This window comes from Pavona decussata, unplaced genomic scaffold, assembly GCF_977016875.1.
Source record: "Pavona decussata unplaced genomic scaffold, jaPavDecu1.1 SCAFFOLD_321, whole genome shotgun sequence".
NCBI lineage: Eukaryota > Metazoa > Cnidaria > Anthozoa > Scleractinia > Agariciidae > Pavona > Pavona decussata.
The window spans coordinates 41,896-61,430 of NW_028145711.1; the positions used below are offsets into that span (position 1 = coordinate 41,896).

Here is a 19,535-nt window from a genome sequence, read left to right on the forward strand (position 1 = left end):
ACCTTACTTTGAGTTCATTATCATCGAAAAATTGTGGTGAAGACATGGCGTGTCAGATTTGTGTTATTTAGATTAAAAAACTGTGCACGAAGTAAAGTCACAATGGATCAAACCTCAATCAATCATCTGATATGTTTTTCTTTCACTGATTGGCCCTTTACAGGAGTAATGGTCTTTGAACCAGATAATTGTGGGGCAAGTCATACTAAAAAATGTGCTAAGGGACAAATGTTTAAACATACATATTACACGACACAGTTTGCCAAAACAGATGGACACTCGGGGGGGACCTGTACCATTTAAATCGTCTGACATGGTTGGTTGAAAGAACTAGAGAGCGAACAACAGAAGAGTGATCACAACCCTTAAAACTATGCAGCTCCAGGTTATTAAGGTCTAGTGAGACTAAAACGTTTGAAATGTGCAAGTCTAGTGGGCGACTCATTATCATTTTTTATTATCGTTTGCGGTGGGGATTGTGTGACCAAATCCAAGTGCTTTTTTTTTTTTTTGAAAGACTTCAAAATCCAGTTATTTTCTCATTTTTTTAAGTATATTCAGTAATTTTACTTTTTTTGCCGGGCGCAACTGATTATTAGAATATTAGTTGTGCAATAAAAGTAGCGTTAGATTGAATTAAATTAATTAAATTTGTGTTTAAAGAGTTTTTGACGAGACGTTTTCTTAAAATCAAAACAAAAGTAATTACTCTGGTGATCCGTGGTAGACAGAAGCACCTTCAAGGGCCATTTAAAAGTCCGAGTTGTAACAACCTATCATTTGTAGGAAATTCACAGGTCATGTTTCTTGTTTATTCCAAACAAAAGCCACGTTTTCCCAAACATCCTATTCTTTGACCTTGATTTTCTGTGGTGAACCCTAGTTATAGTCTTGTTAATGACTAGCATATTTGTCCAGGTTAGAAAGCTTCAAAATGTGTCCAATTTCTTGGGGTAATGTTTTCATAAAACCAGGTATATATAAGAAAAAATAATTTGTTAAAAATCTCCAAAGTTTCTATATTCATCCGCCTTCTCATTATTTCTACTAGTCATTGGATTTTTCTTTTTTGTATTAATTCCTGTTTATTTCCAAATGCAAGGTGCCTGCCTGTACTCGTGAAAATGATAATAATAATGATAATGTTGGTCATAATGATATTTGTATGAATCGATCACGTTCTTTTATTAAAAAACTAAATTTACCTTGAAATTTGGCAGTGAATTGAGTCGGGATTCGAATCAAATTTTACAGTTCTTTTCCTTATAACTTCATTCCATGATGAAATATCTACGGAACATTCATTTAGACATTGACTTGCAGGATAAGCATTAAATTTAACGCGAACGATTTTTCCTCAGGGCCGGTCCGACTAGTTGGAGGAAGCTGGAGTGGAGAAGGGAGAGTAGAGATATATTACAATGGCATTTGGGGATCAGTTTGTGATGATGACTGGGATATCAACGACGCGCAAGTCGTGTGTCGTTCGCTTGGCTATTCTAATGCGTCTGATGCTCTAAAAGATGCGCACTTTGGTGAAGGAAATGGGCAGATATGGTTAGGCGGTATCAACTGTTTGGGTCATGAAAGTTCTATAGCGATGTGCTTGCACAGTGGATGGGATAATCATAGCTGCGGTCACGATAAAGATGCATCTGTCATCTGTTCAATAAGTATGTAAACATTGATTTTCATTTTCGTCAACAAATCAAAATTGCTGCAATATCGGGTTGACAGTAAAAAATTTCCTTTAGCTAGCTTTGGACTTTTCAAACATTAACATTTAAATTTGAGTATGTGTCAATAAGTTCATTCTCATCCAACAATTGTAATGAAGACATGGCGTGACAGATTTGCGTTTTTAAATAAAAAAAATGTGCACGAAGTAGTCACAATGGAACAAACCTCAATTAATCACCTGATACGTTTTTCTTTTACTGATTGGTCCTACATAGGAGTAACGGTTTTTGAACCAGATAACTGTGAGTCAAGTCATATTAAAAAAATGTGTCAAGGGAGAAGCGTTTAAACATACATATTCAGTTACACAACACAGTTTGCCAAAAGAGATGGACACTCGGGGGGGCCTGCACCATTTAAATCGTCTGACATGGGTGGTTGAAGGAACAAAAGACCAATCAACAGAACAGTGATCACAACCCTTAAAACTATGTAGCTGCAAGTTATTAGGGTCTAGAGAAACTAAAACTTTTGAAAGGTGCAAGTCTACTGGGCGACTCATTATCATTGTTTATTTTCCTTTTGGGTGGGGATCGCTTAACCAAATCCAAGTGTTTTCTGAAAGACTTCGAAATCCATTTATTTACTTATTTTTTTAAAGGATGTTTATTCAGCAATTTTACTTTTCTTGCCAGGTGTAACTGATCATTACATTATTAGCCGTGCAATAAAAGTAGCGTTAGATTGAATTAAACTAATTAAATTTGTGTTTCAATAATTTTCGACCAGAGGTTTTCTTAAAATCAAAACAAAACTAATTACACTGGTCATCCGTAGCAGAGAGAAACACCTTCAAGGGCCATTTAAAATTCCGAGTTCTAACAGCCTATCATTTGTAGGAAATTCACAGGTCTTGTTTCCGCATTTCATGCAGATATCGGGGCCATATCTCATTCCAAAGAAAAGCCACCTTTTCCCTCACATGCTATTCTTTGACCTTGCTTTCTTGTGATGAACCCTGATTGAAATCTTGTCAATGACTAGCATATCCCTTCGGCCTAGAGAGTCTCAAAATGTGCCCAATTTCTGAGGGCAATGTTTTCATAAATCCAGATATATATCAGAAAAAGTAATTGTAACAAAAACCTCCAAAGTTTCTTTATTTATCAGACTTCTTATTATTTTATTTATCATTGGCTTTTTCTTTCTTATATAAATGTCTGTTTATTTCCAAAGGTATGGTACCTGCCTGTACTCGAAAAAAAAAATAATCATAATGATAATGCTGGTTCTAATGATGTTTGTATTAATTGATCACGTTCTTTTATCAACAAAGTCAATTAACCGTGAAGTTTCGCAGTGAATTGAGTCGGAATTTACATCAATTTTGACTCTTCTGCGCCATGTGTAATATTGCTTATATTACTTTTTATAACTTCATTTTATGATAAAATATCAACAGAACTTCATTAAGACATTGACTTGCAAGATAAGCATTAAATTTAACGCGAATAATCTTTCCTCAGCACCGGTCCGACTAGTTGGGGGAAACTGGAGTGGCGAAGGGAGAGTAGAGATATATTACAATGGCGCTTGGGGAACAGTTTGTGATGATGACTGGGATATCAACGACGCGCAAGTCGTGTGTCGTTCGCTTGACTATTCTAATGCGTCCGATGCTCCAAAAGAAGCGCGCTTCGGTCAAGGAAGTGGGCGGATATGGTTAGACGATGTCAACTGTCTGGGTCATGAAAGTTCTATAGCGATGTGCTCTCACCGTGGATGGGGTATTAATAACTGCGGTCACGATGAAGATGCATCTGTCATCTGTTCAAGTAAGTATGTAAACATTGATCTTCATTTTCGTCAACAAATAAAAGTTGGCGCAATATCGGGGTGATCGTGAAAAGTTTCTGATAGGTAGCTTTGGAGTATTCAAACATAAACATTCAAATTTGGTTGTATGTCAATAACAACGAGCACCGTGTACCTTCTTTTACGTTCATTATCATCGAACAATTGAAATGAAGACATGGCGTGTCAGATTTGCGTTATTTATATCAAAAAAAAAAAATGTGCGCAAAGAAGTCACAATGGAACAAACCTCAATCAATCATCTGATACGTTTTTCTTTCACTGATTGGCACTTCATAGGAGTAATGGTCTTTGAACCAGATAATTGTGAGACACGTTATATTAAAAAATGTGTCAAGGAGAAGCGTTTAAACACACTCATTATATCTTAGGTCAAATGATTAGTTCTCTTTGGCTAATTTTTGGTCGGGATTTTACAGTCCGGACCATTGCCATAGAAACGGTCCGTTTGTTTATTATATTTTTTTTCGCTCCCAGGAGATTCAAAACCGCATGAAACACAAAAATTAAAAAACAAATGCGTTAAAATCTTTGGTAAAAGCAAAATATAATTTTAAAAAGTAAATGTTCCTAAGATTGAGTCTCACTGACAACATGGAAGACAACGAAGAATTCGAACACTCGCCAAGTGAGTTTTATTATCCAGACGAAGACTTCGATGAGACGAGCATAGAGGCAAACCGTATAAGGGAGAGCAAGGAAGAAATAGAAGGTTTTATTAGCAACCAGAAAAGTGCCAACACTACAAAGAAGACTACGACTGACATGAACACTCTTTCCCGCTACAAGAAAACGATTAGCATGATTGGAAATGTCGAAAGCTTACCTGCGTCCGAACTTGACCACCTCCTTTGCAAGTTTTTCATGAATATCCGTAAGAAAAACACAGAACAATACGAAGCAGATACCATATCTGGTTTTCAACGAAGAATCCAAAGATATTAAAGTGAGAAAGGTTCTTCAGTTAGCATATTGAAGGACAAGGACTTTGAAAAGTCGAGGAAGGTTCTCTCTGCGAAACGCAAGTCGCTTGTTCATGATCACGGTAAAGGTAACAAACCGCAAGCTGCCACGGCACTCGAAGACTATGAAGAAGATACTCTCTTTGAGACAGGAGAATTTGGTAATTCCGATCCAGTTTCGCTGCAGCGAACAGTTTGGTGGCTCTTGTCTCTTCCCTTCTGTTTTCGGGCGAGAGACAAAAGCCGAAGGCTGCGCTGAGGAGATGTTCAGCTCCAAGAAGATAAAGATGGTGGAGAAATGCTTGTTTGGCTTGCAGAACGAGGCACGAAACCTGTCATGGTCAAGAACAAGGTTACCGAAGGGCTTTTCAACCCAAGGATTGCGCTACCAAGACAAAACGATGTCCAATAAAGTTCTCCATAACACTCAAGACCCACAGACCAATAGAAATGAACAAACCTGAGTCCCCATTTTATTTAGCAGTGCGGCATAATAGAAGCTCGCAAGATAATTTTTGGTACATGAAGTCGCCTCTCGGAAAGAATGAAATCGGGAAATTCTTGTCCACAGCAGCCCAAAAAGCTTGTCTTCAAAAAGAGGGGAAACAAATTACCAACCACTCAGTGCGTAAAACGTGTATCTCCAGGCTGCTCGATGCTGATAATCCCGAGAACTTTGTTGCTCAGCTCAGTGGCCACAAAAACACGGAAAGTCTCCAGTCCTACAAGTCGGCAAGCTCCACTCATCAAAAAAGAATGTCGTTAACACTCTGCAGGGCCCGTTCCGGTAGTGAAGAATCAACTGTTTCGAGTGTTCAAGACCTTCAAATGGCCTCGTGTTCTTCCAGTGAAAACGCATTAACCAGCACCCCGCAGATTTCATGATGAAGTCTAGTGTGGATCCACTACTATCCTCTGCCGCTCCGGTCTTTGCAAGAGCTAACATTGGCTCCAACAGAGGCTGCACCTTCCAGATCAACCATGCAAATGTGAAATTTGTACAGACCGAAAAAAAGCGTAGACTTGTTATTGAAAGCATAGTTGGTAGATTGAAAGTGACGACGATGATTGACTGTCGACCTTTCTTCTCACAAAAAGTCAGCTTTTCTTACTCTGTAAACTTTACATTTTCAAACTCCGCTGATTTCCTGTTTTGTGATTTTTTTTTCCTTTTTTAAGTCATCAGATGCTTGATCTTTTTAGCATAAAATAAACCACTCAAGTGTTTTAGAACTCGTGTTATAAATCGTTCTTTTCGTTTCTGTGATGCTCGCGTCATCAAAAGCGTGAAAAATCCCTCACATCGCAGACATCTCGCCGGAAGTTGACTTGAATGAAACAACCGGAAGTGTCCGTTCGGCCAAAGAAATGATGCCATATAATAAACTACTTACTAACCTACCTTGGTCTAGCCGTACTGGGGAATATTGGCCCTCGGTCGTTTTTGTACGGACCTCGGTGCGCTCGGTCCGTACTGTCACGACCTCAGGCCCATATTCCCCAGTACGGCCCTCGCGCTCAGTTAGTAAGAGGTTAATATTACACGACTCAGTTTGCCAAACGAGATGGAGACTCGGGGGGCTGCACCATTTAAATCGTCTGAAATGGATGGTTGAAAGAACAAAAGAACGAGCAACAGAACAGTGATCACATCCCTTAAAACTATGCAGCTGCTGGTTATCAGGGTCTAGAGAAACTTAAACGTTTGAAAGGTACAAGTCTACTGGGTAACTCATTATCATTGTTTATTTTCGTTTGGGGTAGGGATTGTTTAACCAAGTTTAAGTGTTTTTTGAAAGACTTCAAATTTCAGATATTTTATTATTTTTTCAGGATATTCATTCAATAATTTTTACCTTTGTTGCCGGGCGCATCTGATCATGAGAATATTAGTTGGGCAATAAAAGTAGCGTCAGATTTAATTAAGTTAATTAAATTCGTGTTTTAAGAGTTTTCGACCAGAGGTTCAAAACAAAAGTAATTACTCTGGTCATCCGTAGCAGACAGAAGCACCTTCATTTATATTTAACAACTATTTCATGAGCGCGCGTTGGATATGAGTTGGCTATAACTCTCATATCATCTCATATCCAACAAGGGCGAATGGAATAATTGTTTTATTAAATTTTCCGCGTTTGGATATTGCTGTTGAAGTTTACTGAATTTTTTTTTTAATAAAAATTTCTTTCAAATTAAAACGACCGCGGATGTTGAGGCCAATTCCGACCAAAGCGGGTGAAACGTCTGATGACCACATGACACGCGCAGCTCTTTGCAAACGGAGTTGAGTGAAAACAGTCGAAAGCGAAGAAGATTGGACACAGTCTGACACCTGAAATTCAAGAAACGTTTAAATGTACAAGTTACAACATTTCTGAGACAAGCATTCAAGTGCTTTTGAAGTTCCAGCTGATCGAGAAGCGTAATAGTTGTGCACATTTGAGCAAATGTTTTGCTGTGTGGTGCCGAGCGAAGGAAGGGATCAAGGACGGCTTTTTTATGCTGAAACGAATTGCTCGCAGACGTTTAAAACACTTCAGGCAAGTCCAAGTGTACGAAGCACAACCTCACTGAGACAAGCATTCAGTGCAAGTTTTTAAACTTCAAGCTTATCGAGAAGCGTAAGAGCTGTGCACATTTGTGCAAATGTTTTACTGAGTGGTGCCGAGCGACAGAGTCTTGGCAACAAGGATCAAAGAACACAGAAGAGCAGTCCGTGTTGGCGATAACGACTCAAAGACAGCGCAACAAGCGAATCAGTTTGGCCATAGTATAGATTTTGACCGAGCCACCATTGTCGACAAGGCGCGTGATTAACGCAAGAGACTTTTCCTTGAGGCCTGGCATTCTCTGCGAGACCGAAATGCGGTCAATGAGCATATTGATGTTCCGGGAATTTATAGCTCACACTAATTTGTTCTCTCGCGCGGTGATCGTTCCTTACGCGTCGTGATTGTAGCACGCGCAAACTGTGAACCGTTAGATAAGCGTTTGCTTATTTGTCATTTTTTAAACCGACGAAGGGCGAAGATTTTTGGCCGAAATGTCTTGTTAAGTTTTTATAAACGTTTGGTTTTTTAACGTTTTACAAGGCAGTGTCATACCCATTTCAGATTACATTATACTACTTGGTAGTCCGCTGCTAACTCGACCGAAAAAATGGTATTTATAAAAAAAATTATTTAACCATTTTAAAGAATCGGAAAGACATCAACGGAGGTTTGACACAATATCTTCACATCACGAGAACAAATTTAACGATAGAAGTACCCGTTTCCGTTGAGCCGTTTGTCTCGTTATAAATGTGACTGCAACACTAGGGTCACAAACACAGTAAAAGAAATGGCTATTGTCTGGTTGCCTCCACTTAAGAGCCGCGAACGTTGCTCGGAGTAAACCTAATCCTGGTAGTGCTAAAAAGCCCGTTGGTAAGATAAAAATCACTGCGATAGCTGCATGTGATTTCAGGATCGCCACGGACTCGCCAATAGGAAAAACGCCCTTGTATGACCTTATATGGCGACTGCCCTTACTGCGATAGCCAAAATAATTTCGTGTTATATTTGCATAGTGCTTACACGATGTTTTAGCCCTTTTTTCAGTGTATATAGCACGATCTTGGGAATCATATGGAGAGAAGGCATTTTGCAAGTGGCTTTTATTCGTTCGGTAATTTTTTTTTTCAGAGTACCATTTCAACGTGTGGCTTATAATTGCAAATGAAAAACTGACCTTGGATCTTCTAAACTCAACATCGCAGAAGTACAAGACATTGGAAGCCAATGTGATATATGAGGTAGGTATATTAAAATACAATAGTGAATCAGCTTATAAACATTTGTAAACCACTGAAGAGTAATTTACACCAATGAAGAAAGCAAGCTTGTTTGCTATGCTTTAAGGTGGATCGCCTGGTTAGCCCTCGCTACTCTTGGTGATCTTCAGCGAGCCAGTGTTATTTCCAGTTTGGTTTCATTTTGAATGAATTGTAGAACGCGTGAGCACTTGTATTGAGTTTTGAAGGGTAAACAAACACCGCGGGCATTTTGTGACATGCTGAAAGATTGTGTATAAACAATAAAACATTTTCGTACTCTCGGTACTGAAGTAAAACTAGCTTGCATACGAGGCTATATATCATTTATCCATTTGCAACTAATTCTATCAGCTTTCTCAGAGTTTCCATACCTTTCTTTTCCATTTATGCGACAGCACAGGTTTAAGGAAGCATTATACTATAAGCCCTATTGTTTTCTTAAGGCTTTCTCACCACTTTCTCTTTAGTTTTTCGCTTCTCTTCATATCTTTTTGCAGCCTGGGTGTGGTAAAAATGTGGGTACAAATAATGATATTAAAACCTTCGCTTGGACAACGTAGTGCTAAATCAAATTGTTTCCCGATGAACTATACAAGTCTCTAATCGGGAAAGGTTTAAGTTCATAAAACTCTTCTTGCTTTTAACAATTAATAGCATGCTATCAATTGACCATTTTCTTACAGGTCTTTACGATGTTCAACCGATCTTCTGGATTTATCAATGTGAAATTGCAACGATTTGGGTACAAACATTTATGTATCACATTTTATTTTATTTTGTTTTTATAGGCCGATCTTTGTTTATATGTTTAGCCTAATTAGCAAAAATTAGCATAAACTAAAAACAGCTACAAATAAATGGTCTCCATAAAGTGAAAGAGCTGGCCAAACTAAGCATTTTCTGAAAATTTGAGCGCGGCATGATAAGTCATAAGTGTCAAGATTTTACCAAAATAATTTACAATGATTACCAAAAGTGACGTGCTCGTTTTGTTTAGGGTGTCCAGTTATGTCATATCTCAACAAATAGGCAGCTTTCGATACATCAAAATTCAGCCTGAAACAACAAACATGACTGCGAGGCTCCGGGGAATAAATCCATATAAACTCTACAATTTATTCCCCGGAGCCTCAAAGATGTTATTAGGGAGTTTAAGAAACGTGGACGGCAACGGCAATGACAACGCCACAAAACAATGAGCTTAATGAGCAAAAACAATCGCTCTGCACGTGCATTTTACATTTTGGTACATTTCTTTACCGTCCTCTGCAAAACAACAACGTGAAATGACCAAATTTTAGGTTTTCTCGAGAACGGGAGCGTATCACGCAAAATCTTCTTTATTTTTCCTTACTTTGACGTCGTTCATACTAATTTAGTTCCTGGACAGTTCGCCAGCATTTTCCAAGTTAAACAAATTTAAATGATTGCGAAAGAGTTACAAAAACGAGAAGTTATATTTTCAAATGACGTTCTCGTTACCGTTGCCGTCATCGTTTCTTAAACTCCCTATTGTTTGAGACTGAATTTTAATATATCGAAATGGGGCTATTAGCGTACGGTTCGACCTTCGGTGTGTGGGAGGAATTTAAAGATAAATTAAAAATAGCTCAATTCTCAAGATCACCGTTCCCACCCTCTTTAAGGCATTTCTCAAACCGAGATTTAGCAAAGGCCCTTATGAGCCACCAAGGATTTGAATCATAGTCTTTTTTTTCTAGGGCGCAAACTAAAAGCTCCTCTGAACCCTACAAGACCTTAACCATGGCGGATATACGAGTTTCCTGTACCGACACCGCGGTGAAGTCTCAACTGTTGTCAACACTACAGTCAGGCATAAAGAGTAAAGCGCTTTTCGATAAAGACTATCTCGAGGAGGTGGATACAGGTGACAAGATAGCACTTTGGCATATTCTTTTCACTATGTTTAAAATTACCCTGCCACTTCCAAACTCGGGAGATAAACTGCATCGTGTTAATGTGTCTCAATAGTTAAGACTGAGACTCGATTTGATTCTCAAAAACAGAACTGAAAGGTGTATCCCCAAACTCATTAATTATTTATGTAATGAAAAGGAAAGAAGTCTTTACCGTCGAGGAGGTTTGGAAACGTGTTTTCATTAACATAAAATCTGGTCAACTTTGGCTTTGAATTTCCCAAAGAAATGTTAGCCGTTTGAGAGGGTTTAATCCGATTTCCAAACCCTTCCAATTCAACCCACTTTTCTTCCTGTTTGATTTATTACTTCTATTGGCATTTCACTCGTGTAGAACACAGCTCTGATAAAAAATTCCCTTTTATCATTTCTCATTAATACTGTTCAAACTTCGTTTATTTCTATCATTTTGTTTCCTGTCCTCAGAAAATGACACCTGCCCTCCAGCAATCGTTAATCTCAATCTTAGCAAGACTCTTCAGGAAGCAAAAGTATTTTTTACTCCAGATTTGATTGAACTCAAAGCGGAAGTCAACCATTCAGTTTGCAGCTCGTCAGCAGAAGGAACATGGCATATCACTCAGGCGACCTCAAAGTCAAAGGTCTTCGGGGACTTTCTTCCTGCTGCACTCAATACAACTCAACCCTGTATGACCATGCGGCGACCAAATTCTCTTCGCAGCTATTTCTACGTTAGTTACGTTTTAAAACTTCCCTCGCAAAAGGTCATAGGGTATGACTTTGGTTATATCAAACTTCTTCAAGTTCCCGTCGCTGTCATTTCAGGTGTCCACTTTGCAACTAAAGGAGACGGAGATATTACGCTGAATGGTACCCTGTCCTATGATCCGGAAACACTTCCTCTCAATTTTACTTGGTTCTGCAGACGAAGCTATGAAATGTTTGCACAAAACGAATCGCTTACGGTTGTTGATGTACCGATTGGACAGTCAAGCTCTTCTGGGGGTTGCTATGGTTATGGACCTGGAAGACTTAGTGCCATTAAAAATACACTTGTTGTGGATGTAGATAAGATGGAGGCTAATCAAACCTACGTCTTTAGGCTCGTCGTTTCAAACGGATTGAGGAGTTTAAACATCCATCATCGGTTAACTATTCAGCAAAGGATAAAAGGTTTGCCTATCAACGACATTCAATGCTTTTTCTTGCTATTTGCAATGAAACTGACGTTACTAGACGGGCTAAGCAGGTTATCTCAGGATATGATGAATGAAAGGAACTTGCTAGGGTTTTGTTTTAAGGCACTCATTAGGAACACAATTTCTTGCCTAAAAATGCACCTTGTTAAGGCATTTTCTCTTGTGTATTTGATTGCTACAGTTTATTTCGAGATGATTAATGACGTAAAGGAGAATATAAACCCGTTCTGTACGATTCAGCTAATACACTTGTAATAATGTTTAGAAAAATAATTTCGTTAAAAAGCTCCAAAGTTTCTGTATTCATCCGAGTTTTCTTTTTAATATTAATGTCTGTTTATTTCAAAACGTAAGGTACTTGCCTGTACTCATAAAAATGATAATAACCATAATGATAATGTTTTTCATCATAATGACATTTGAATTAATCGATCGCGTTCTTTTATCAACAAACTCAATTTGCCGTGCAATTTCGCAGTGTATTGAATCGGAATTAACAACAAATTGACCCTGCTTTGCCCTATGTAATTTCATTTTTATTACTTTTTATAACTTTATTCCATGATTAAATATTTACGGAACATTCATTAAACGCGAACGATCTTTCCTCAGCACCGGTCCGACTAGTTGGAGGAAGCTGGAGTGGAGAAGGGAGAGTAGAGATATATTACAATGGCACTTGGGGGACAGTTTGTGATGATGGCTGGGATATCAACGACGCGCAAGTCGTGTGTCGTTCGCTCGGCTATCCTAATCCGTTATATAATCCAATTACAGTGCGCTTCGGTCAAGGGAGTGGGCAGATATGGTTGGCAAATGTCAACTGTTCGGGTCATGAAAGTTCTATAGCGAAATGCTTGAACAATAGATGGGGTAATCATGACTGCCGTCACTATGAAGATGTATCTGTCATCTGTCCAAGTAAGCATGTAAACACTAATCTTCTTTTTCGTCATCAAATTCAAGTTGTTGCAATATCGTGTTGATCGTGAAAATGTTCCGTTACCTAGCTTTGGAGTTTTCAGACATGGACATGCAAATTTGGGTGTATGTCAATAACAACGAGCAGCGTTTACCTTACTTTCAGTTCATTATCATCTAAAAATTGTGGTGAAGATATGGCTTGTCAGATCGCGTTCTTTTATCAACAAACTCAATTTGCCGTGCAATTTCGCAGTGTATTGAATCGGAATTAACAACAAATTGACCCTCCTTTGCCCTGTGTAATTTTATTTTTATTACTTTTTATAACTTTATTCCATGATTAAATATCTACGGAACATTCATTAAACGCGAACAATCTTTCCTCAGGACCGGTCCGACTCGTTGGAGGAAGCTGGAGTGGTGAAGGGAGAGTAGAGATATATCACAATGGCATTTGGGGATCAGTTTGTGATGATGGCTGGGATATCAACGACGCGCAAGTCGTTTGTCGTTCGCTTGGCTTTTCTAATGCGTCCGATGCTCCGATTAAAGCGCACTTCGGTCGAGGAAGTGAGCAGATATGGTTGGACAATGTCAACTGTTCGGGTCATGAAAGTTCTATAGCGATGTGCTCGAACAGTGGATGGGGTAATCATGACTGCAGTCACGATAATGATGCATCTGTCATCTGTTCAATAGGTATGTAAACATTGATCTTCATTTTTGTCAACAAATAAAAGTTGCTGCAATATCGGGTTGAACGTGAAAATTTTCTTTTAGCTAGCTTTGGAGTTTTCAAACATTAACATGCAAATTTGGGTGTATGTCAATAACTACGAGCACCGTGTACCTTACTTTAGGTTCATTGTCATGGAACAATTGTAATGAAAACATGGCGCGTCAGATTTACGTTCAAAAATGTGCACGAAGTAGTTACAATGGATTAATCCTCAATCAATCACCTCTTACGTTTTTCTTTCACTGATTGGCCCTCCATAGGACTAATGGTTTTTGAACCAGATAATTTTGAGATAAGTCACATTAAAAAATGTGCCAAGGGAGAATCGTTTAAACATACTTATTACACGACACAGTTTGCCAAAAGAGATGGACACCCGTGGGGACCCGCGCCATTTAAATCATGTGACATAGGTGGTTGAAAGAACAAGAGAACGAACAACAGAACAGTGATCACAACCCTTAAAACTATGCAGCTGCAGCTTATCAGGGTATAGTGAGACTAAAACGTTTGAAGGGTTCAAGTCTACTGGCGGACTCATTGCTTTATCAAATCCAAGTGTTTTTGAAAGACTTCAAAATCCATTTATTTTCTTGTGTTTTTCAAGGATATTTATTCAGTAACTTTACTTTTGTTGCCGTGTGCAACTGATCATTAGTTCATTAGCTGTGCAATAAAAGTAGCATTAGATTGAATTAAATTAATTAAATTTGCGTTTAAAGAGTTTTCGACTAGAGGTTTCCTTAAAATCAAAACAAAAGTAATTACTCTGGTTTTCCGTAGTAGAAAGAAGCACCATCAAGGGCCATTTAAAAGTCCGAATTGTAACAACCTATCATTTGAGAATGATGTCTTATTCTAGAAAGTGACACAGGCATACTCGGAAAAAAGAAATCGGAGTGCTCCTATCAGGAGTCGAACATAAGACCTTTCGATTACTAGTTCAGATGCTCTACTACTGAGCTACATGAGACTCGTGGGAGCTACGGTTCATGGGACAAGCATCCTGCACACTGCTATAGGATTTGAATGTCGAACGTGTGGTATACGAAAGAAATGTGATGGTATTTTCCCAGCCTAGTGAATGAATGAGAATGATGTATTATTCTAGAAAGTGACACAGACATACTCGGAAAAAAGAAATCTTTTTGCCGAATTGGTAGTATATTTCCAGCCTGGTGAATGAATGAGAATGATGTATTATTCTAGAAGCTGACACAGACATACTCGGAAAAAAGAATTTCCTATCTTTTGTAGGAAATTCACAGGTCATGTTTTCTTTGTTATATTAGTGTCTGTTTATTTCCAAAGGTATGGTACCTACCTATACTCGTTAAAATAATACCAATCATAATGATAATGTTGGTCATAATGATATTTGTATTAATCGATCACGTTCTTTTATCAACAAACTTAATTTACTGTGCAATTTTGGAGTGAATTGAGTGGGGATTTTCATCAAATTTGACTCTTCTCCGCCCCGTGTAATGCCCCATTCACACCAACGATTAAACATGTTTAAAAGCTGTTTAGTTAGACACAGTTTAAAATTGTTTCCTTCATCAAAGCTGCTTCCGGATTTTTGTTGATTACAAATTTAGCACAAATGAAAGCTTAAGTTAAAGTTTACTTGAATTCTACGTCAAAGCCAATGGTTGAGCTTTCTGCTACCAATTTTCATTTTGTTAAACCTGGTTTAATTAAACATATTTTTTTGGTGTAGATGAGGCTTAATACTACTTAAATTACTTTTTATAACTTCATTCCATGATTCATTCCATCTACGAAACATTCATTAAGACATTGACTTGGAGGATAAGCATTAAATTTAACGCGAACGATCTTTCCGCAGCACCGGTCCGCCTAGTTGGAGGAAACTGGAGTGGAGAAGGGAGAGTAGAGATATATTATAATGGAGCTTGGGGATCAGTTTGTGATGTGAACTGGAGTATCAACGAAGCGCAAGTCGTGTGTCGTTCGCTTGACTATTCTAATGCGTCCGATGCTCCAATTAAAGCGCACTTCGGTCAAGGAAGTGGGCGGATATGGTTGGAAAATGTCTACTGTCTGGGTCATGAAAGTTCTATAGCGATGTGCTATCACGATGGATGGGGTCTTAGTGACTGCAGTCACGATAAAGATGCATCTGTCATCTGTTCAAGTAAGTATGTAAACATTGATCTTCATTTTCGTCAACAAATAAAAGTTGCCGCAATATCGGGGTGATCGTGAAAAGTTTCCGTTAGGTAGCTTTGGAGTTTTCAAACATTAACATTCAAATTTGAGTGTATGTCAATAATAACGAGCACCGTGTAAGTTGTTTTACGTTCATTATCATCGAACAAGTGTAATGAAGACATGGCGTGTCAGATTTGCGTTATTTAGATTTAAAAAAAATGTGCACGAAGAAGTCACAATGGAACAAAGCTCAATCAATCATCTGATACGTTTTTCTTTCACTGATTGGCACTTCATAGGAGTAATGGTCTTTGAACCAGATAATTGTGAGACACGTTATATTAAAAAATGCGTCAAAGGAGAAGCGTTTAAACACACTTATTATATGGCAAGCAATTCTTAGGTCAAATGGTTCGCTCTGATTGGCTAATTTTTGGTCGGGATTTTACAGTCCGGACCATTGCCATAGAAACGGTCCGTTTGTTTACTTTTTTTTTTCCGCTCCCGGGAAATTCAAAACCGCACGAAACACAAAAAGTAAAAAACAAATGCGTTAAAATCTTTGGTAAAAGCAAAATATAATTTTAAAAAGTAAATGTTCCTAAGAGTGAGTCTTACTGACAACATGGAAGACAACGAAGAATTCGAACACTCGCCAAGTGAGTTTTATTATCCAGACGAAGACTTCGATGAGACGATCATCGAGGCAAACCGCATAAGGGAGAGCAAGGAAGAAATAGAAGGTTTTATTAGCAACCAGAAAAGTGCCAACACTACAAAGAAGACTACGACTGACATGAACACTCTTTCCCGCTACATGAAAACGATTAGCATGATTGGAAATGTCGAAAGCTTACCTGCGTCCGAACTTGGCCACCTCCTTTGCAAGTTTTTCATGAATATCCGTAAGAAAAACGGAGAAGAATACGAACCAGATACCATGTCTGGTTTTTAACGAAGTATCCAAAGATATTAAAGTGAGAAAGGTTCTTTAGTTAGCATATTGAAGAACAAGGACTTTGAAAAGTCGAGGAAAATTCTCTCTGCGAAACGCAAGTCGCTTGTTCATGATCACGGTAAAGGTAACAAACCGCAAGCTTCCTGGGCGCTCGAAGACTATGAAGAAGATACTCTCTTCGAGATAGGAGGACTTGGTGATTCCAATTCAGTTTCGCTGTAGCGAACAGTTTGGTGGCTCGGGCGAGAGACGAAAGCCGAAAGCTGCGCTGGGGAGATGTTCAGCTCCAAGAAGATAAAGATGGTGGAGAAATGCTTTTTAGGCTTGCCGAACGAGGCGCAAAGACCCGTCATGGTCAAGAACAAGGTCACCGAAGGGCTTTTCAACCCAAGTTTTACGCTACCAAGACAAAACGATGTCCAGTGAAGTTCTCCATAACGTTCACAAGCCACAGGCTAGTAGAAATGACCAAACCAGAGTCCCCATTTTATTTAGCAATACGGCATAATAGAAGCTCGCAAGATAATTTTTGGTACATGAAGTCGCCTCTCGGAAAGAATGAAATCGGGAAATTCTTGTCCACAGCAGCCCAAAAAGCTGGTCTTCAAAGAGAGGGAAAACAAATTACCAACCACTCAGTGCGTAAAACGTGTATCTCCAGGCTGCACGATGCTGATAATCCCGAGAACTTTGTTGCTCAGCTCAGTGGCCACAAAAACACGGAAAGTCTCCAGTCCTACAAGTCGGCAAGCTCCACTCATCAAAAAAAGAATGTCGTGAACACTCTGCAGGGCCCGTTCCGGTAGTAAACAATCGACTGTTTCAAGTGTTCAAGACCTTCAAATGGCCTCGTGTTCTTCCAGTGAAAACGCATTAACCAGCACAGCCGTAGATTCCATGATGAAGTTTAGCGTGGATCCACTACTATCTTCTGCCGCTCCGGTCTTTGCAGGAGCTAACATTGGCTCCAACAGAGGCTGCACCTTCCAGATCAACTATGCAAATGTGAAATTTGTACAGACCGCAAAAAAAAGCGTCGACTTGTTATTGAAAGCATAGTTAGTACATTGAAAGTGACGACGATGATTGACTGTCGACCTTTCTTCTCACAAGAAGTCAGTTTTTCTTACTCTGTAAACTTTACATTTTCAAACTCCGCTGATTTCCTGTTTTTTTGATTTTTTCCCTTTTTTAAGTCATCAGATGCTTGATCTTTTGAGCATAAAATAAACCACACAAGTGTTTTAGAAGTCGTGTTATAAATCGTTCTTTTGGTTTCTGTTATGCTCGCGTCATCAAAAGCGGGAAAAATCCCTTACATTGCTGACATCACGCCGGAAGTTGACTTGAATGAAACAACCGGAAGTGTCCGTTCGGCCAAAGAAATGATGCCATATAATAGAATACTTACTAACCTACCTTGGTCGAGCCGTACTGGGGAATATTGGCCCTCGGTCGTTTTTGTACGGACCTCGGTGCGCTCGGTCCGTACTGTCACGACATCAGGCCAATATTCCCCAGTACGGCCCTCGCCCTCAGCTAGTGAGAGGTTAATATTACACGACACAGTTTGCCAAACGAGATGGAGACTCGGGGGGGCCTGCACCATTTAAATCGTCTGAAGTGGATGGTTGAAAAAAACAAAAGAACGAACATCAGAACAGTGATCACATCCCGGTCACATCCCTTAAAACTATGCAGCTGCTGGTTATCAAGGTCTAGAGAAACTTTAACGTTTGAAAGGTGCAAGTCTACTGCGTGACTCATTATCATTGTTTATTTTCGCTTGGGGTGGGGATTGTTTAACCAAATTCAAGTGTTTTTGAAAGACTTCAAATTTCAGATATTTTATCATTTTTTCAGGATATTTATTCAATAATTTTTACCTTTGTTGCCGGGCGCATCTGATCATTAGAATATTAGTTGGGCGATAAAAGTAGCGTTAGATTTAATTAAATTAATAAAATTCGTGTTTAAAGAGTTTTCGACCAGAGGTTCAAAACAAAAGTAATTACTCTGGTCATCCGTAGCAGACAGAAGCTTCATATATATTCAACAACTATTCCATGAGCGTGCGTTGGATATGAGATGGTAAATAGCCAACGAGGCGCGAAGCGCCGAGTTGGCTATAACTTATCTCATATCCAACAAGCGCGAATGGAATAACTGTTTTATTAAATTTTCCGCGGATATTGCTGTTGAAGTTTACTGAATTTTATTTTAAGTAAAAATTTCTTTTAAATTAAAACGACCGGATGTTGAGGCCAATTCCGACCAAAGCGAGTGAAACGTCTGATGACCACATGACACGCGCAGCTGTTTGCAAACGGAGTTGAGTGAAAAATCGAAAGCGAAGAAGTTCGGACACAGTCTGACATCTCAAATTCAAGAAACGTTTAAATGTACAAGTTACAACCTTTCTGAGACAAGCATGCAAGCGCTTTTGAAGTTCCAGCTGATCGAGAAGCGTGATAGTTGTGCACATTTGAGCAAATGTTTTGCTGTGTGGTGCCGAGCGAAGGAAGGGATCAAGGACGGCTTTTTTTATGCTTAACTGAATTGCTCGCAGACGTTTTAAAACACTTCAAGCAAGTCCAAGTGTACGAGGTACAACCTCACTGAGACAAGCATTCAGTGTAAGTTTTTAAACTTCAAGCTTATCTAGAAGCGTAAGAGCTGTGCACATTTGTGCAAATGTTTTGCTGAGTGGTGAACCTTGGCAACAAGGATCAAAGAACACAGAAGAGCCGTCCGTGTTGGCGATAACAACTCAAAGATAGTGCAATACGCGAATCAGTTTGGCCATAGTATAGATTTTGACCAAGCCACCATTGTCGACAAGCAGCGTGATTACCGCAAGAGATCGTTCCTTACGCGTCGTGATTGTAGCACGCGCAAACTGTGAACCGTTAGACAAGCGTTTGCTTATTTGTCTTGTTAAGTTTTTATAAACGTTTTGGTTTTTGAACGTTTTACAAGTCAGTGTCATAAACATTTTAGATTACATTATACTACTTGGTAGTCCACTGCTAACTCGACCGAAAAAATGATATTTATAAAAACAAATCATTTACCCAATTTAAAGAATCGTAAAGACATCAACGGAGGTTTGACACAATATCCTCACATCACGAGAACAAATTTAACGATAGAAGTGCCCGTTTCCGTTGAGCCGTTTGTCTCGTTATAAATGTAACTGCAACACTAGGTTCACAAACACAGTAAAGGACTTTGAAAGTGTCCCGAAGGTATTTTGTGTAATTGGCAGTGATCTAGAAAATGGCTATTGTCTGGTTGCCTCCACT

The 19,535-nt window shown here is 39.0% G+C and overlaps 1 protein-coding gene across 12 annotated transcripts in view; it reads left to right on the top strand.

Moving 5' to 3' along the window:
• Positions 1-19,535, top strand: part of LOC146453879 (uncharacterized) — a 94,520-nt gene that overhangs the window by 35,246 nt on the left and 39,739 nt on the right. For 8 of the 12 annotated variants that reach the window (XM_085096063.1, XM_085096062.1, XM_085096064.1 and 5 more), the window contains 9 exons: positions 1,362-1,673; positions 3,207-3,515; positions 8,204-8,313; positions 9,018-9,076; positions 10,056-10,222; positions 10,698-11,405; positions 12,044-12,352; positions 12,743-13,054; positions 14,947-15,255. In XM_085096063.1, coding sequence (XP_084952189.1) covers positions 1,362-1,673; positions 3,207-3,515; positions 8,204-8,313; positions 9,018-9,076; positions 10,056-10,222; positions 10,698-11,405; positions 12,044-12,352; positions 12,743-13,054; positions 14,947-15,255 — 2,595 coding nt within the window. The remainder of the gene's footprint in view (positions 1-1,361; positions 1,674-3,206; positions 3,516-8,203; positions 8,314-9,017; positions 9,077-10,055; positions 10,223-10,697; positions 11,406-12,043; positions 12,353-12,742; positions 13,055-14,946; positions 15,256-19,535) is intronic. The other 4 variants (XM_085096068.1, XM_085096071.1, XM_085096072.1 and 1 more) reach the window with 4 other exon arrangements.